The sequence below is a fragment of the Equus asinus genome, chromosome 7 (assembly GCF_041296235.1).
Source record: "Equus asinus isolate D_3611 breed Donkey chromosome 7, EquAss-T2T_v2, whole genome shotgun sequence".
NCBI classification, from domain to species: Eukaryota; Metazoa; Chordata; class Mammalia; order Perissodactyla; family Equidae; genus Equus; species Equus asinus.
Window position 1 is genome coordinate 44,761,956 of NC_091796.1, and position 18,784 is coordinate 44,780,739.

General features: G+C 38.9%; 1 protein-coding gene and 1 long non-coding RNA gene across 2 annotated transcripts in view; one reads left to right on the forward strand and one right to left on the reverse strand.

Moving 5' to 3' along the window:
• CDH2 (cadherin 2) overlaps nucleotides 1-17,382 on the forward strand; it is a 208,388-nt gene extending 191,006 nt beyond the window's left edge. The window contains exons 15-16 of the mRNA XM_044774525.2: nucleotides 5,438-5,602; nucleotides 15,991-17,382. Coding sequence (XP_044630460.1) covers nucleotides 5,438-5,602; nucleotides 15,991-16,197 — 372 coding nt within the window. The 3' untranslated portion in view covers nucleotides 16,198-17,382. The remainder of the gene's footprint in view (nucleotides 1-5,437; nucleotides 5,603-15,990) is intronic.
• Nucleotides 4,648-18,784, reverse strand: part of LOC139045663 (uncharacterized) — a 72,324-nt gene continuing 58,187 nt past the window's right edge. The window contains exons 2-3 of the long non-coding RNA XR_011504482.1: nucleotides 14,509-14,542; nucleotides 4,648-5,236 (exon numbers count right to left, since the gene is read on the reverse strand). This is a non-coding gene — a long non-coding RNA (uncharacterized lncRNA). The remainder of the gene's footprint in view (nucleotides 5,237-14,508; nucleotides 14,543-18,784) is intronic.

The window sequence follows — 18,784 nt, forward strand, 5'->3', positions numbered from 1 at the left end:
AACTTTGAATACCCTCCCCATCCCCTTGTGCCTGACCCTTGTTAGACCTAAGCAAGGACTCCTTCCTGACTAAAAATCCATGGGGCTTGTTTTCACCAACTGTGCACAGACCAGAGTACTACATCTCACTGCCTCGTTAGCATAACCACCTTGAACTCCCCTTCTGGCACTTAAAACTCCTTATGTCTACCCCCTCAGCAAACTATTTGGTACATTTCTTCACTGGCCCTGACAACAAGATGCAGCTTTTTTGTTTTTTTATTTCACTTGCTCTGGTTGGTCTCTGTTTTATCCTTCCACACTGCTTAACTGAGGCCATGACCTTGGGCAAATCATTAACCTCTGTGAGCTGTGGTAATCAATGGAATGGAACAACACGCACAACACCCACTTGGAAGGATTTTTGCTTGCAGTCTATAAGCTATCACATGAGAAACCACCAAGTGTAATTTCTGACACAAGATGGGCACTAGGTACGAGTCAGTTTCCTTCTTTCACACTCTCAGAGTTGAAAATGGCATCGGGCACCCAGTAGACACTCCTTAAATACTTGTGAAACAGTAAATGAATGCTTTCATTACTCTCTAAAACAGACTTAATTGCACAATTCTATAGCCTCTACCAGCAATGTAGCTTTCTGAAATATTTGCCTGGGATTCCAGAATTTCAATTTATACCAATGCAGCATTTTATCTTATTTAAGGTAGATTTGTAGTGTCGTTTTCTGAACCAATTATAAATCATTGCAAGTCAGTGAAATTTAACAAGAAAAACCAAAACCAGAGGTTTAGCTGCTAACTTCTTACTAACTCTCCCAGAATTGTATCACCCTTAAGAAACTTTAAATGATAGACGGGAAAAAAGTACTTTCAGTTACTTGCAATGTTAATATTCTAAAAACCCTAATTCTGTGCCTACTTCTTATGGTTATTGCCAAAATAACACACACTTCAAACTTTAGTTGAAACAGGATTTTCCTTGGCCTTCATTTGAAAATTAGATTTCTTTGGGAGGTTAACGTGGTAAAGGTTGACAGTCACAGGAGAATTTTCAGATCCACTTTTTCTCTAAAGGGTTTTAGGAACCAAATAAAGACTTCTTCGTGGATTGTTTCTTTATAATCTTTAGAAGTAAGGCCATGAACCCAATGACCTTGAGAATGTTTTTGGTCTCTGTAATTCTCTTTATAATTCTCATGCTACATGTTGTAATTTGTGTGTTTAAGTAAAGCATTATGGGATTGTAAAGATGTATAATTTAGGAGGTTTACATAGAGTGACCCTTTATCAAAAGGCTTAAAATTGGGTCCTCAGGTCAGGACTTCTGCCATGGAACACAGATGGATGTGGGCAGAAAAGCCCATCCCTGTGCCCTCAGGGCGCTCAGATTGTTACAGCCCATATTTGCAATAAACAAGGAGAAAGCATCACAGAGAAACTTCAAGCTTTGTGTTTGAACCCAGTTTCTAGCTTCCTATAGATCAGTTGTCTTCTGCCTCTTTTTTAGATAGCAGCATAACTGAGGAACATGACATGTTTCCATCATTATTGGGGGACTCACCATGGCAATGAGTCTCAGCAATGGGACCAAGTGTCTTTCCGTCCCTCCCCTTTGTGAATTACTGCCATGGAGTGTAATATGACCCAAAACACATTCCTTGAATTGGTTGCTCTTTTGAACCTCTGGCATGACTATCATCACTGAAACTTCAACACATTTTTTTAATGAGCACTTTCTTTGGGCCTGAAATATTGATGGTGGAAAGGACTAAACCAGGACCACAGATGTTTTAAGACTATTCTTGTTCACTGATTCTTCAGATAGTAGGAAAAGGTGATCAAAAGACAGATAGAAAGCTATGAGTTAATATTGCTGTTATATGTATATACTAACAGGGAAGCAGACCAGGTGGAGATGCTGTCCTTTTCCAAAGGGGACAGCTGCTATCAGCTGTAACAAATTTTTACATCAGAATTTAAGCTCTGTTTTGTCAGACTTCCTTTTTTCAGGTGAAATATCGCTGTGTCTAAACGTTGGCAACTTATGAGAAAATGTTTTAAATCTCGCTGGCCAATCAAAATGCATTTTACGTTTGTCACCTGTGGATATCGTGGGAGTGAGAAATCAGGGTGGACGGGTTCCTTCCTGGGAAGGAAGAGCATGAGCAGAGCCCCCGTGCCTCTTTTGTCTCAAGTTATGTTGAAGAAATTCCTCTGTATTCTCAGACAGAATTATCATATCGTATACTGAGGACTGTTGAGGGGTATGTCACCAGGTAAAAGACAGTCCCTAAACCTAAGATTCAATTACTTAATTTCATGTAATTCAGACTTCCAATAAAGCGTTGTACACCCTCAGCATAAAAATATTTATTAACTGTCATCGGCATACTTACGATCTGTTTTCCTCTTTCTACAAAAAGCTTCACTCATCGTCAAAAGGCACTCTTGGGCTTTTCCCCACTCTATTAAGCTTGGTAGTTATGCAATTACACATGGCCTGAGAAAACATGCTTTTAGTGTGTAAGCATCCAAAAGTCTCTAGATAAATCCCTCTTTTTATTTTGTATAACACTAAAATTTCAAAGGCTTTCACTTCTGTTATATCATTGTACGCCTTTGCTGTAAGATATTCTCTAAATAACTCATGAACACTATAAAATTTAAACTGGAGCACATTTGTGCAAGATCAAGATGTTTTCCCTCAAGTTTTGTATGTATGCTCTGAAATCATCTATCCTGACAAGAGGAAACAGCATTCTCAGGCCTTTGCTCATGCTGTTGATTCTTCCAGAAGCATCCTTTCTCCCTGGCCCGTGTATTGTTCAAGGTTCAAACCGAATGCCAGCTTTCTCTCTCTGAGTGTTATACTTTGCAGTAGACCAAGTTTACTTCCCACGCTGGCTTGTCCTACTCTTACTGTACTTGCCTCACCTCCCATATCACCTGTACACTCCTCAGAGCAGGAGCTGTCCCTCAGTGCCCTCACCGGTTAGGTGAGCTGAATCTCTTGGTAGGGTGTTGTTTAGGGCAGTGTCGTCAGGATGAGGGTGTCCCAACGAGCAAAGAGTTAACTTTTAGATCAACACTTTGAAGTCAGACACACCTGATTTTGATTCCCAGCCTCACATCACATACCCACTGTGTGATCTGGGACAAGTTACTCAACCAACCTCTCTGAGTATGTTTCTTCTTCTAAAAAAGATGATGCTAAAACATTCTTCATGGGTTTGTTAGAAAGCATCAGTGAGAAGACACTTATCAAGAGGCTGGTATAGTACGTGGTGCTTAGTGGGTCTGAAGGTCAGTGTCCTTTCTCTCCTTTGTCTCTTCTGTTGTTAATCATTCCTCACATTCCTGTGCCTCCACACTCATCTATCTAGTTTGTTGCTCTCTAAATCCAGCTCTGTAGTCAGACTTGACTCACTCTCCTAGATGACTGAGCAAAGAATGAGGCTTTAAAGTCTAAAGCATTTGGAGTCAGGGTCTGCCTGTGTCTTAGTAGATCGGACACCATTGACTAGTTATTTGGGCTATTTGAGACTCAGTCTCCTCAACTCTTAAAATGGGGGTAATAAAACTTAATATCACGCAGTGCTGTTCAGAGGATTCAATGAGCGAACATATGTAAAGCACTTAGAATGTTGCCACACATGGTGAATATTCAAGCGTTGAATAAATCAAAGCCACGATAGAAATCCGACAAATGGTTTTAAGCTGGTTTTAGACAAAGGAATGAAGCCTGAACTATAAAGAATACCAGAAAATCTATACTTTCTGTAAATATCAACATTAAATTAGAGACTTTTGGTTAAACTGGGGATGTGACATTTTATATCACTGAAATTTAGGGTTTTGAAAACTATGAAGTATTTGCCCAAACCTAAAATTTTGATGCATTTCCTCATTACGGTTGGTTTCTTTTACATTCCTATGTAGCTGGCTGATGTTAAAGCTGAAAATAGTTCTGAGGGCCCAACCTGTGCCCCGAGCATCCTCCTTCACAAGTTCTCTGCCTATCTGAGAGTGGACAGGCTGTTTTTCCAAGACATTCCCACAGGTCGGCCCTGGAAGGGAAACCATTATCCCTGGCCTAACACTCCGGGGCCAGAGTTGAAAACATTTTCTATAAAGGACCAGTTAGTGAGGCTTTTTGGGCCACATACAGTCTCTGTGGCATATTCTTCTTCTTTGTTGTTATTGTTTGTCTTTTTGTTTGTTTACTTTTGGTGAGGAAGATTGGCCCTGAGCTAACATCTGTGCCCATCTTCCTCTATTGTGCGACGCCTGCCACAACATGGCTTGATAAGCTATGTGTAGATCTGTGCTGGGATCCGAATCGGCGAACCCCAGGCCAGCAAGGCAGAGCATGTGAACTTAACTGCTACATCACCAAGCTGGCCCATTGTTGGTGTTTTAAATAACCCTTTAAAAATGTTTTCCAACTCTCGACCACTGCAGGGAGGGAAGAATGAAGAGTGGCTTTGAAACCCTGATGAACTAATGCCTTCCTTTAAGGAAAAGGAAAATGTGCCTGCATCGTTCTTTTTTCTTTTTAATATGAAAGACACTATAGGGGAGGGACGTTTTCCTCCACCCTTTTAGCGTCCCTGGCTGGGTCTGAAAATTAAACTGACCAAGACAGATTAACAGGAGAAAAGCATGTGCATTTTATTGAACTTTTACATGTACATGGGAGCCTTCGCAAGAGAATGAAGACCCAAAGAAATGACCAAAGCAGGAAGATTTTATGCTTTCTAGAAAAAGAACCAATAAATTTGTGAAGAACTGACAAGAGAAAGGGGTTGAGGTAGAGATAGTAAATGATGGAGGAGTAACTAGGAAGACGGGTTAGTTGAACAAGGTTTGTGCAGAGTCCTTGGTCCCAAAGTCCCCGTCTCCAGTGATGAGAATGTCTTCCATCCTCTGGGTACAAACAGGGCCATGTCACAAGGAAGTTTTATGACCTCTTTCAGGGAAGAATGGAGAGGGTGGGGGGACTCAGTGACCTTCCTGCTTCTGTTGCTTTTAATTCCTTCAACTTAAGATGTTTAACATGCAAGAGTGCCAAAGTTTAGGGCGGTATGTCCTGAACCCCATTAAGTTAGTAGCTTTGCTTCGATGATACAACTATATTTTCCAGTTGGTTTTTCAGTCATATCCTGGTGGGACCTCGTCTCATTGCTGTTTTCCATTGGAAACTGATGAAGAACATAGTAAAGCAGATGGAGCACAGACTGTAGATATGAAAAACACAGAAGAAAGAGCTGTGTGAAAGAAATATTTAATCATAACAGGAAAAACTCATAGTGGCAACTTTTCCATTATGTTAAATTTCACTCATTTCTGTGCATTCTGGGTATGTGTTTAAAAGCGAAGGTGGTAATTTTCCATCTTTATGCCCATCTACCATGGGTTTTTGATTTTGTCTTTTTCAGGACTATGACTTGAGCCAGCTGCAGCAGCCTGATACTGTAGAACCTGATGCCATCAAGCCTGTAGGAATCCGACGACTGGATGAGAGACCCATTCACGCCGAGCCCCAGTACCCTGTCCGATCTGCAGCCCCGCACCCTGGGGACATCGGGGACTTTATTAATGAGGTGCAAAGAGAGACTCACTTTCTTTATAAAGGCTTTTATTTTATGATAATGGCTAGCTGTATGTAGACCACAAGTTGCTTGGAATACAGCTATGCAGTGCATTAATAACACACTTGTTTTTCTTACGTTTATCTTTGTGTGAAAGCCACTGTGGCTTCAGTAACAGAGAACAGATTTAATTGCTTTGATCAGCCAAAAAGAGATCTATCAATTAATATTCTCATTTGTAAAGGACATTCACATATATTATCAGTATTAGTCATACTATCTCCAAAAGGATTTTTCCCTGGATTACAAGTAATAAACAGACTAACAATATTATAGTGTATTCTAATTTCATTTATTAGCACTGATGAATGTCATCAGAGTTCACTTTCATTTTCCCCACACTGTATCCTTTGAATCCCACAAATGGTGAGAATTCAAGTGCCTACCCAATGGTTAGAGTTCCATCAAATGAGATTAGTAGGAAGAGCAGCTAAATTAAATGTTGTGTAAGTGATTTAAATACTTGTCTAGTTGAGGAGTTTTAAGAGCTTCTGTAAGAGGCAGCGAATTCTCTGTTGAATATAACAGATATGATTTTCACTGTCAAAATTATTACGGCATTCTTTTATTTCATTACTGACCGAGAGTTATGCTACATTTAATGCTTAAGTTTTGAAGTAAAATGGCTGCTTTTGATCATGTTTTACCGCAGTTCTCCTTTAGAATTTTTATTGTATGTGTAAGAGAGCAATACATACTGATATTGATTGTGAATATGTGGCGGGACTCATGTCTCTGGCCATATCTTCCTGCTCAGTATCTCCAAGATCGGAATTGGTCTCAGTGCATTAAAGAGTGGAATGCTTCTGCCCTATACATTGCCTTCAGTTGTGTGCTGATAAAACTCTCATTTCCTAGGCTTCCTTGAAATAGTGGTATGTTATGTATACATAGTCAGTCTACCTTAGGTTTTTAGATGCTCTTGTAGTTTGTAGGCAGCCAGCCCTAGTGATCTAGTGGTTAAGATTGGGCGTTCTAAGCACCGTGGCCCAAGTTCATTTCCCGGTCAGGGAACCACACCACCCGTCTGTCAGTTCTCATACTGTGGCGACTGTGTTTTGCTGTGATGCTGAAAGCTGTGCCACCGGGATTTCAAATACCAGTGGGGTCACCCCTGGGGGACAGGTTTCAGTGGAGCTTCCAGACTAAGACAGACTAGGAAGAAGGACCTGGCCACCCACTTTGCAAAAAATTTGCCATGAGAACCCTATGAATAGCAGCCGAGCACTGTCTGCTGCAGCGCCGGAAGGTGAGAGGATGGCGCAAAAGGACCAGGCAGGGTTCTGCTCTGCTGTGCACAGGGTCACTGGGAGTGAGAATCAGCTTTTTATAGAAAACATTTTGAAGCAGAGTTAAAATATTTACCTCTTTACAAATATTCGTTACTGTCTATTCCTAAAATACATGCTGCTTTCTGAACGTATGTATTCACTTTTGTTAATTAGGTAATAGGTATTAAATATACAAAACAAGGCCCTGAATTTTCCAGTTTATTTTTAATGTTGGCCTAGTTAGGAGAATATGCAGGACTTCATATATATGACTAGATTGTTTTGGGTATATAAAATTGCCTGATGATTTTACTTCTAACTTAGCTTTTGTCATCGTGAGAAATTCTTTAGTTTTTCCTGTGGTGGTCAGGTTTCAAGATATAGCAAATCTTTTGAATGTAGGTATCGGATCTGGACTTTTTTAAAACAAGAGTTCTAGCTTCAGTGTAATTCAGCAAATCCTTAACTGTTTCTGCCCATTCCTGAAGTGTCAGTACTCTGTCGGATTCCATCTCATTCATGACACTCTTCTCAGTGATAAAGTTCAAGCACTAAGCAGCATTTATAAAGCTGTTTGTAATCTGATTCCTGCCCTCTTCCCCCACCACCTTCCCTTCCCGCACTGCAGCCCCACTCAGCTGTTTGCACTTCCTCAAGAGCATCACAGTTTTGACTATAAAGTAACTCAGCAAAGCATTTAGCTTCTTGACCATCAGTGAGACATCCACATAGCCTTCAGATTCGGCCCAAACATCCCCTCCTCCTTGAAGTCTTCTTTGATCTCTCTGGGAGGGTTAACAGGACCCCTCCTCTCTCAGAGCCCTCACCACTGGGATGTAACTGTCAATACTTCTCTCTCCCGTGTGAGCAGGTACGTTCTCTCCAGGACAGGGGCTATTTCCTGTTCATCTTTGTGTAACCTAAGCATCTAATATGTTGCCTAGCTCTTAGATTCTGCTGTTTTTAGAAATCCAGATACTGCAGCAGGTGTGTAGGGCATGAAGCTATGAGCACCGCCAGTTTTTCAGCTGATGGGATTCACTGGGGCCCAAGTCATGAGCCTTTCACTCTACTCGTGCTGATTACATTCAGAAAATGAGGATATTGGTTGTTCTAAGTTATATTTTAGTGTCTGCTTTGTGGTTGAGTGTTTGTGTGTTTGTCTTTGTATCGATGTGTGTGTTCATTCATCCTTTTCACAGGGACTAGATTTTCTTCAGTGCAGAGAAGGGTATCTAGTTGATAAGGTTCCATCACCTGCCCCTTCTAATGCCACAGTAGAAAGGGTTATAGTGGAATTTCCATTTGGAATTTCCTTTCCCTAAAACAGTGCCCAAGTACACAGCCTAAAAAGCGGCTCAACACCATAAAAGACGTGTCAATACTTATATGAAAAACTGAGCCAAACAACTGATTTGCAAATTAACTTCTAGAATACAATCAATTCATAATTTGAGGGTTGTCTGCATTTTTTAAAAAATGGCTCATTTTTATATCATCTTGATTGGTTTAGTATCATTCATTCAGCAAATAACTACTGAATGTCAATTGTGTGTACATAGCTGTGCTAGTAATATGCAGATAAGAAAATGCGTTAAACCTAGATTCTCTTTGTGTGTGCTCGTGTGCTGGCATGAGCAGTGTCCCAGGCAAACATTCTAGTCTCTGAAATGACAGAGACCTCTACTTGTAGTTCTCAGGCTAAGCCTGTAATTCCATGCTGGTGCCTGTTCCCATGCTTTTCTTCCTGCCTGGAATGCCCTTTCCCCCTTTTCTAGATGTTAGTTCCTTCATTATGTCTTTACCAGCCACAAAGGGTCAGGCACTCAGAGAATGGGGTGGGCACCCTCCATTGGCATCCCATCCTATCCAGGACTCACCTCTCTTTACAACTCCTGTCCTGAAGTTCCCTTCTGCCTCCCCTCTGAGCCCCCACATAGACCAGGAGAAAAGGATGGTGTGGGGCACACTGGTTTGGTAAGTACATAAATGGATGAAAGGATCACATTTGGAAATCATTCCCAAAATGGCTACTGAATCCATGACACTGAACGTGATTGTAAGAAAGAGGAATATAGAGGAGAAGGGGGGCCAAAAATCTATACATAGAAATGTCCTACATTTGGACACAGGAAGAAAGTCTAGGGAGGTTAAGATGTCACAGAAAACAACTGAAAGAGGGTCCAGGGATGTGATGCTCAGCTCTACGGGAAATTTCACAGGGATGAAATTGTCAAAAGGCCCAAGTCAGAGATACATTGAAACACACTATAGATTCTTCCATCTAAGACATCCATTGATATTTGTTCAATATCTTTCTATAACTGGACAGATAAAAGTAAATACATATAAAGTTGTAAAAACAGTTGAAGGCACCTAGAAAGAGCTCAAGCACATTTTATAAATACATTTAAAAATGCAAACAGATTTCTTTCTCTCCACGTCTTATTTGATTTAGCATAGAACCAAATGTTCCCAAGAAAGAATAATATAGTAGTGATTATAATTGGGGTGTTTTTATAGATATAAGGAAAAGGTAAGCTTATAAGAACATTTTCTATGTTTGTTTATTTAAATAATGAATGAATGTTGCCTTGAATCTCAAAGATAATAACTTATTTCCAGTCTGATACGTAGAGTAAAACAAATCAAACATTTTTGAATTTAAACTACAGAATTTCATTCTATTTTGAGGTGTTTAAACATGACCTTTAGAGGATAAAAAGTTGAAACAAATTCATTTAATCTCAGCCCAACAGGAGATATTAGCACACCTCCAATAGCTTTATTAATCCTGTATATTTCTTTATCTCAGAAATATGAAAACCAAGGGCACACTTCTATTAAAAGATCGACTTTTGATTAGAATCATTTAAAAACTTATGGAGGGTGCTTCTAGAATAACTTGCTTGAAACTACTAAAGTTTAAGACTTTTGCCTTTTTTCTCCTATTAATAAATTTAATTTGTCCTCTTTAAAATATCTCTATCCACTCTCACAGAAGTTGAGGGTTTGTGTTCAAATCCAGCTGCCTCACTTAACAGCTCTGTTACTCTGTGCAAGGTCAAGGTCCTTGGAGTTAACCTCTTGGATTTCTAGTTTTCTTATTTATAAAATGGGGATAATAGTAGAACCTGCTTTTAAGATTGCAGTGAGGACTAAATAATATAATCCACATAAAGTATTTGGTATAGTGCCTGTCACATAGTAAAATCTCTTAATTATGATAAGTATCATATTAATTATTATTACAAGTTGCTTTTCAGGAGTAAAAACTTTCTACTTTCTTCTAATTGTAAATAAAACAAATAAAAACCTCTCCTTCCAAACAAATTGCTTTCAGTAAAATGAAATTCCCAGAAAGGGAGGTAGTAATGTTGGCATTGATAAGACACAGAATGACACTGTAGTGTAAATATGGTATAGCTTTGTGTCCACGCATGTTTAAACCTAAATCCTAGCTTCTTCTGAAAGGAATAGATGCAAATATGAACAAGATACTGAGGTGAAAAACTAAGCCGGGGCAGCAGTACAAAGTTACCTTCTAGAACACCTGCTGGATGTCAGGCGCTGTGTTGGACAGCAGGAGATGACGTGAAGACAGACAGCCTCTGCAGGGAGGGATGTCACAATCTAGTGTAACCCAAACTTGGCAATAAAAGTAAAGGGGACCAGAGAGACCACAGGAATTTCTCCAGGTTGTGATTGGGGGAAAAGTCCCTGCAGCGGAAGTGACTTTTGAGTGTGTGTGTGAGGAAGATTGGCCCTGAGCTAACATCTGTTGCCAGTCTTGCTCTTTTTGCTTGAGGAATGTTATTGCTGAGCTAACGTCTATGCCAATCTTCCTCTATTTTATGTGGGATGCCGCCATAGCATGGCTTGATGAGCCATGTTAGGTCTGTGCCTAGGATCCAAACCTGCGAACCCTGAGCTGCTGAAGCAGAGCATGCAAACTTAACCACTACACCACCAGGGCGGCCCCAGAAGTGACATTTTTAATGGTCTTTAAATGATGCATGGATGGATGAATAGATATTAATCAGATGAAAACATTTGAGAGGGGACATTTCAAACAAAGGGAATCACATTTCAGCTTGCAGGAAATGAATGTGCAAATAACCCAGAGATACACAAGAACATGACATTTTTAAGTTTGGGGGGATTTTGGTGACTAATTCAGTTGTTGTGGTTGCTGGAGTTGAGAATAGTTGAAATGGAAAAGGTGGGTGAAAAGCCCAGGTTCACTGAGTGCTCCTCTAAAGAGTTTTGACCTTATCCTGTAGGTTCCCCGAACATTGGGCATTTGAGTAACGCCTTCTAGTTTTTTCCAGGTCTGCACACCTGTTATTTACTTCAACTTTTAATCAATTTTTAACTTAGTTTTTTTAGTAAAGGGAATAGTTTTAAAGTGCCCGTCTACCAATTAAAAATCATCTTGCGTTTTCCCAGGAACCTCTTCCTTTATTTGGGAAACATTGCGATAGGTGACAGAAAGCAATCAGAGAGTTTTACTTGGGGAGTGACCTCAAATAATGTCTGGGAGAGAAACCAATGGTAGTTTGTAGGAAAGAAGCAGGAATAGTGCTGGGGACAGGGAAACCAGTTCGAGAGGCTTTTGCTGTGGTCCAGGCAGGATACCGGGAGAACCTGAACTAAGGCCGTGGCACTGAGACAGTAGAAGACAGAATGTCAGGGAATCAATAGGACGCCTTTCCTCTTATATCCCTCATGTGTTCCCTCTCTGAAGAATCTGGGTTTTTATAGTCCCTATAAAAACATGTTTCCACCCATAAAGCATAGGATCAGAAGTCTATAAATACAATCTCAGCAAGAATTCAGCCAGAGCCACAGCTTTTTCATTTTCTACAGAGGTGCCTCAAACTATAGAAAATAGTTCAGATTTAGCCAGAGTTCAAGATCTGCCTCTGCAGGAAATGTGAAACAAGCGCATACTCATCTCGATTTAGTCAAACATAGGTCAAGAAAGAGAAACACATGCAGTTAGTGTGTAAATTTGGTAACAGTACATTATGCATCATGTGAAATGGTGTCCACACCTAAGAATAAAGGAAGCTCCTAGGGGAGGACCAGGAGGTTTTGTGGCCCACTGAATTTCTACACTCACTCTGGTTGCATGCCTGTCACTGTCACTTTCTCAGGACTTGGCTGTGATCTTTTTAGGATTACCAAAATAGTACCCAGAATTTATATAGTGCCTCTTCCAGAGAGTCATATTTTATTCTTCGATAAAAATCAGTGCTATCCAAGTGGAAGGGACATAAAGTACTTAACCTTCAGCCTAGAAAGATGGCTTGCCTAAGAATTCTTGAAAAGTTCAGTGGGTTTTGCCCTTTCGTAATTGTTGAAACCTGAGGACAGTGTGCACTGCTCTAGCATAGCACGGTGATCTCTAACGGATTTCATGGCCTTAACCTCTTTTTTAAAAAAGAAAGGAAGAGAACATAGATTCAAAAAGTACCAGGATGATCAGAAAGACAAGGCAAGAGCTAAAAAAATTAAAAAGAAATGAGTATTTCTTGAGACTCTCAATAGAACTAGATTGCCACCAGTGTTATATTTATTTTAAGGAATTGAATTAGGGGCTTAGATAGTCGATGAAGAGTCTCAAGTCCTACCAGACAGCTTCAAGCCTTTATTCCTAAGTCACAGTAAACACAGCCATCACTTTCCTCGCCACTGAATCCAGACACACTTGATGCCCACCATTGACTCTTTACTACTAATTTTAGTTTTAAATTTCCGTATTTCCAGTTCGTTGCTGACACTGTAAGGATTGGGCAGGGCTCTGCGTGGATTACCACTTTAAATTTGAATTGTGATAAAGCAGATGACCTGAACACAGTGACCTTGGCCATTGTCTCTGTTGTCTGTATAATAAAGCTGTTCTACTTAAGGCCATAATGAAAACAATATTTGTCTTCAGAGGCCCATTCTCCTTATCAGGAATTTCCTTGATTTTTCTTGATTTTCTTTCAGATCTTTCTTGGGTCCAGTTCTTGTATGGAGCCAAGTTAGACAGTGCTGAATTAAAGGAATCACCTATTGCATAAATTTGTAGTTGCTAGACTTTGTAGGGAAAAGGAAAGAGGACCACATGCTGACTTGTGAATATAAACTCCATGAGGGCAGGCATTGGATCTTGCTTACTCGTAGCTGTGTCCCCACGCTAAGCAGAATACATTACAATATAGATACTCAACAAATATGTCTTGAATTGAATGAATAAATGCAAACAAAATGAATGAAGATGCATTCTTTGGCTTTTGCTAAGTGAAGGCTACAGAACCAGTGACTCCGAAGTTTTCTTGGCTTACAACAACAAAGGTTTACTTCTTGCTCAAGTTATATGTTAACTGTAGGCCGGCAGGGGCCTGGTTCTTGATCCACATCTCTTCTGTATTTCAGGATCCAGGCAGAAGGAAAACTCCCATTTGGGGCAGGCCATTCTCCTGGGAGACGGGGAGTGGAGAGGGAGCTGGTGGAAATGCATTAGATAGATCCCTTAAAGAGTCTCATCTACACTGCTGCTTACATTTCACGGCCAAGGCCAGTCACAGAACCAAGCCTGACAATGGGTTGGGGAAGGAAACTCTGTCTGTAGGGAGGCACTTGTGGTAGGATGGGCATGTGATCCACTGACGGGGAAAGGACAGTGAGTCACTGAGGACAGGAACACAATCTACCACAGAAAGGAACTATGAATGTTGAGAAATTGTAGTTTGTGATTCTCAGTCTCAACAAAATTGCCCTGTAGCTTATTCTATAAATGTGATAAAGAAAATCAACAAATACAGGATAAAGAGAACAGATAAGTGGTGACCAGAGGAGAGAAAGGAGTTTGGGCTTGGGTGAAAGGGGTAAAGGGGCACATATGTATGGTGACAGACAAAAATTAGACTACTGGTGGTGAGCATGATGAAGTCTATTCAGAAACTTATAACAAATAATGTACACCCTAAATTACGCAATGTTATAAACTATAATGATCTCAATAAAATTACTGGGGAAGGGGGGAACAGAAAATCCTATCTAAAATTATTTATGTTTTGTGTATTGAAGTAGTTTGCTGAAGACTGGCTTTGCTTTATTTTGTGTAAGCATTTCTGGATTGTAAGTAGTATAACCTGACATGAGGAAAAGTGGTGTTTAATTAAATGGTTAGGATTCTTGGTAAGAGAGATGTGAGAATGGGAAAACTGGTAGTGTGTACGTTTCTCTTTTGTTTTTTATTAAAGTCAAGCGGCTGCCCTTTTGGTTGTTAAAATATTATCTTCACGTTTATTTTTCTTTTTTCAAATTCCAAAGCATGAAATTTTTCTCTAAACTTTAAAAGTTTCTTTTTTTTTTTTTTTTTAACTAACATTCATTGAGCTCTAACATGGGCCAGACCCTGTGATGAGCCCTTGGGTCCTTTATTCCATTCGGTCTTTGTAATGATCTTATTATTGTTACAGTTGCAGATAAGGAAACGAAGCTTATAGAATAGCTGAGGTCCCACAGCTAATACTGTGTAGAGCTGAGGTGTCAGAGTCTGATCTCGTAACCACTACACATACCGACTCTTACCTTAATTTTCATGCTCTTTTTCCCTCTTGCTCCTCTGTAAACATGAAAGAATGGATAGGTGAACACATACTGATAAAAAAAAAAAAACTCACATATCTGTACTCATAAAATACATGTGGATCAGAAGGATTGATCTAAAATGGGACAGTCTATGATGTCTTGGATAAGTGAGCCCACCATAAGCCCACCAGCATTTAAAAAGCAGAGTTGTGGAAAAAGAGAATGATTGTTTGGAGACTAATGTTGGTATATCTTGGAATACTAAACTGGAACTGGGAAAAAAAATTAGAGAAAACACCAAAAGGACCTAATACGGAATCCTTAAATGTTTTGTAGTGCATAATTATGAATTGGCTGCATACTTCAATTATATATTAAAAAACACCTTTTTGCTCTTTAAGACTTGAATTAAGTTTATAGACAATAATTTCTTTGGTTCTTATTTTTTAAATTCTTTTTAAGAGCCATGTATGCACATGTTACTTTAGATTGCCAGGATGCCCGCCACCCCCAAATTTACAACTGTAAAAACTACAACTGTATAGATATTGGATTATGACTTTTATAACACCTGTGGGATCTAGAAGTCACTCTATTCTTAAAAAGTATTATCTGATCACAATTTATCAATTAATTTCACATTTTGTGTTCTCTTAAGATGATTAATTAAATGATTTAATGAGTAACTTACCTTAAATTTTAATCACCTCTGGCCTGTCTTCATTTTTCCTTTGATATCCCTCCAAAGTTAGGTCCAATTCAATGCTACTTCCTCCTTGAACTCCTAGCTCTGTGCTAGTCTGACTTTTTTTCAGCATCTTGATGACTTTTTTATAGACTTCATAGTTTTGTTACGTTTTATCATTTATTTCATGTTATAGTAAGGCCTATTATGCTAGATTGTAAGCTTGTAGAGCAAGGACCATATGGCACTTGTTTGTATGTCCCTCTCTTGGCCTTGCCTGTAATTCCTGGTTGACCTGTGATTGTCAATATCCTTTGACTCTGACCCTGGATAGATTAGGCTCCACATATCGCATGATTTCATAGCCCTCTGTATTATTTCATGTAACTTATCCCACCAGTAATTACTCACTCAAAAGTAGTCTTGCCCAGCGCACTGCTGGACAGATACATTAGCAGACTTCACTTAAGCTCCTCCCTTCTCAGCTTCAAGCAGTTGGCCATTCATTTCTGCCACCTGTCAAACACGCTCTCCCTTTAGCCCCTGCCCACTGCATGCCTTGGCCTCACTGAACTAGACTCCTTAGGATTCTTTCTTTGCAGAGGAAAGACATAAATTAGTTTTTGTCTAACTTTCAAATATGGTGATAACTCCAATTTCTGTAGGTTGAAAATGTTGTGGTCTGCAAGTGGAAACTTACAAACAAGTGTTTGATCCCATGGAACCACTAGGATCTGCTTGTGGATTTGCAAATTGTAACCCTCTCTTCATTCTTTCTCTGTGTTTCCAAATTGTAGGGCCTTAAAGCTGCTGACAACGATCCCACAGCTCCACCCTATGACTCCCTCTTAGTCTTTGACTATGAAGGCAGCGGCTCCACCGCCGGGTCCTTGAGCTCCCTTAATTCCTCGAGTAGTGGTGGCGAGCAGGACTATGACTACCTGAACGACTGGGGGCCGCGCTTCAAGAAACTCGCCGACATGTATGGTGGAGGTGACGACTGAACTTCAGGGTGAACTTGGTTTTTGGACAAGTACAAACAATTTCAACTGATATTCCCAAAAAGCATTCAGAAGCTAGGCTTTAACTTTGTAGTCTACTAGCACAGTGCTTGCTGGAGGCTTTGGCATAGGCTGCAAACCAATTTGGGCTCAGAGGGAATATCAGTGATCCAATACTGTTTGGAAAAACACTGAGCTCAGTTACACTTGAATTTTACAGTACAGAAGCACTGGGATTTTATGTGCCTTTTTGTACCTTTTTCAGATTGGAATTAGTTTTCTGTTTAAGGCTTTAATGGTACTGATTTCTGAAACGATAAGTAAAAGACAAAATATTTTGTGGTGGGAGCAGTAAGTTAAACCATGATATGCTTCAAACACGCTTTTGTTACATTGCATTTGCTTTTATTGAAACACGGAATTAAACAAACAGACAAAAACTCATGGAGCAATTTTATTATCTTGGGGGATGAGACCATGAGATTGGAAAATGTATATTACTTCTAGTTTTAGACTTTAGATTTTTTTTTTCACTAAAATCTTAAAACTTATGCAGCTGGTTGCAAATAAAGGGAGTTTTCATATCACCAATTTGTAGCAAAATTGAATTTTTTCATAAAATAGAATGTTAGACACATTTTGGTCTTAATCCATGTACACTTTTTTATTTACTGTATTTTTTCCACTTCACTGTAAAAATGGTATGTGTACATAATGTTTTATTGGCATAGTCTATGGAGAAGTGCAGAAACTTCAGAACATGTGTATGTATTATTTGGACTATGGATTCAGGTTTTTTGCATGTTTATATCTTTCGTTATGGATAAAGTATTTACAAAGCAAAGTGACATTTGATTCAATTGTTGAGCTGTAGTTAGAATACTCAATTTTTAATTTTTTAATTTTTTTTTATTTTTTATTTTCTTTTTTGTTTGGGGAGGGAGAAAAGTTCTTAGCACAAATGTTTTACATAATTTGTACCAAAAAAAAAAAAAAGGAAAGAAAAGAAAAGAAAGGGGTGGCCTGACACTGGTGGCACTACTAAGTGTGTGTTTTTAAAAAAAAATGAAAAAAAAAAGCTTTTAAACTGGAGAGACTTCTGACAACAGCTTTGCCTCTGTATTGTGTAACAGAATATAAATGATACACCTCTGACCCCAGCGTTCTGAATAAAATGCTAATTTTGGATCTGGTGACTGGTTTGAACTTTTTTTTTCTACTTGAGCTGCTGTGAATGTTGCAAAAATCCCAAGTATTTGAGTTCCGTTGAGAACAACAGTTCAAAAGTATGTATTTGTTCTTGTACTCTTTACCATTGAAACCCTTAGCATGGCAACTGTGTCCAGGGAGCGACAGAGAGATCGTTGTGAAACTTATCATCATAGAAGGAAAATGTCAAGTGACACGAAAACACCCTATACTGATGGTGGTATACCAGTCACATCCCTAACTTCAGTGAATTTTGTGTCATTTTTAATATCACCTATGTTTTCATCCCTTTATACTCAAGCTTATGGTTATGCTAATTCTAATTGGTCTTTCTCATTAGAGCGCCAGCCTAAGTGAAACCTCAGTAAAAAGTTATAGGACTGGCCCTGGAAACTGCAGTGGACACCTGGGATTCATTGAAGCCGTTATTTTATGTACTCAGTGAAATACACTATGGTCGACTGACTTCCATTCATTGACTTGACCGTTTCTTTCTAGCTTCATTGAAGTATAATTAGCAAATAAATATTATATAGTATTTAAAGTGTATGTACAACATGATAGTATGTATACATTATGATTGATTTCCACAATCAAGTTACTTGACACATCCATCATCTCACATAGTTACCTTTGTGTGTGTATGTGGTGAGAATACTTAAGACCTATTCTCAGCAAATTTCAAGTACACAATTAAGTATTAGCCTGATAGAGACAGTCACAGAGGACCAAAAAAGGGAAAGGATCTTATTAAATTTTGTAAAATTGTTTACGTATCTTACTATGATTTCATAAGTGAGTTTTAAGAGACTTGAAAGAATTCCCACTGTATTTTTCTATTTGCTTCCTGATTATCACACCACATATTCTTATACTGTACACTTTGAAAAACACTTATACCATGTACCTCCTCTAATTACCACCATGTGTTTTTGCTTAACATAAGGATTATTTTATATTAGACAGGGAAATATACTTTTCCGTTGATTCACTCTCCGTAAGCAATACTTTCTTGTTACTTTTCTAATCATTAAATGCCAGAGCTTGCCTCTGGGAATTTCCATAATGAAACTTACTAAATTTGCTAATTGGAATAGTCTTTTCTGAAATAGATTCTTAGACTGCACCTCTATGCTGCTGTACGTCCAAATGAAAACTGAACTTTTTAAATTCAAACATCACAGCATTTAAAATTTGCATCATTTAGGTGAATACTCTTCCAATTATTTTCTTATGGTTAATGTACAGTCACAGACTATATCTAATATATGTATATAAACTTTAAGCATTTCATGTGTTCACAATCAGCAAATGTAAACATTAATATTTTTCAAAACTTCCCCTTTTTTGAAGAAGTAATACATGACTATATTTCCTTTGT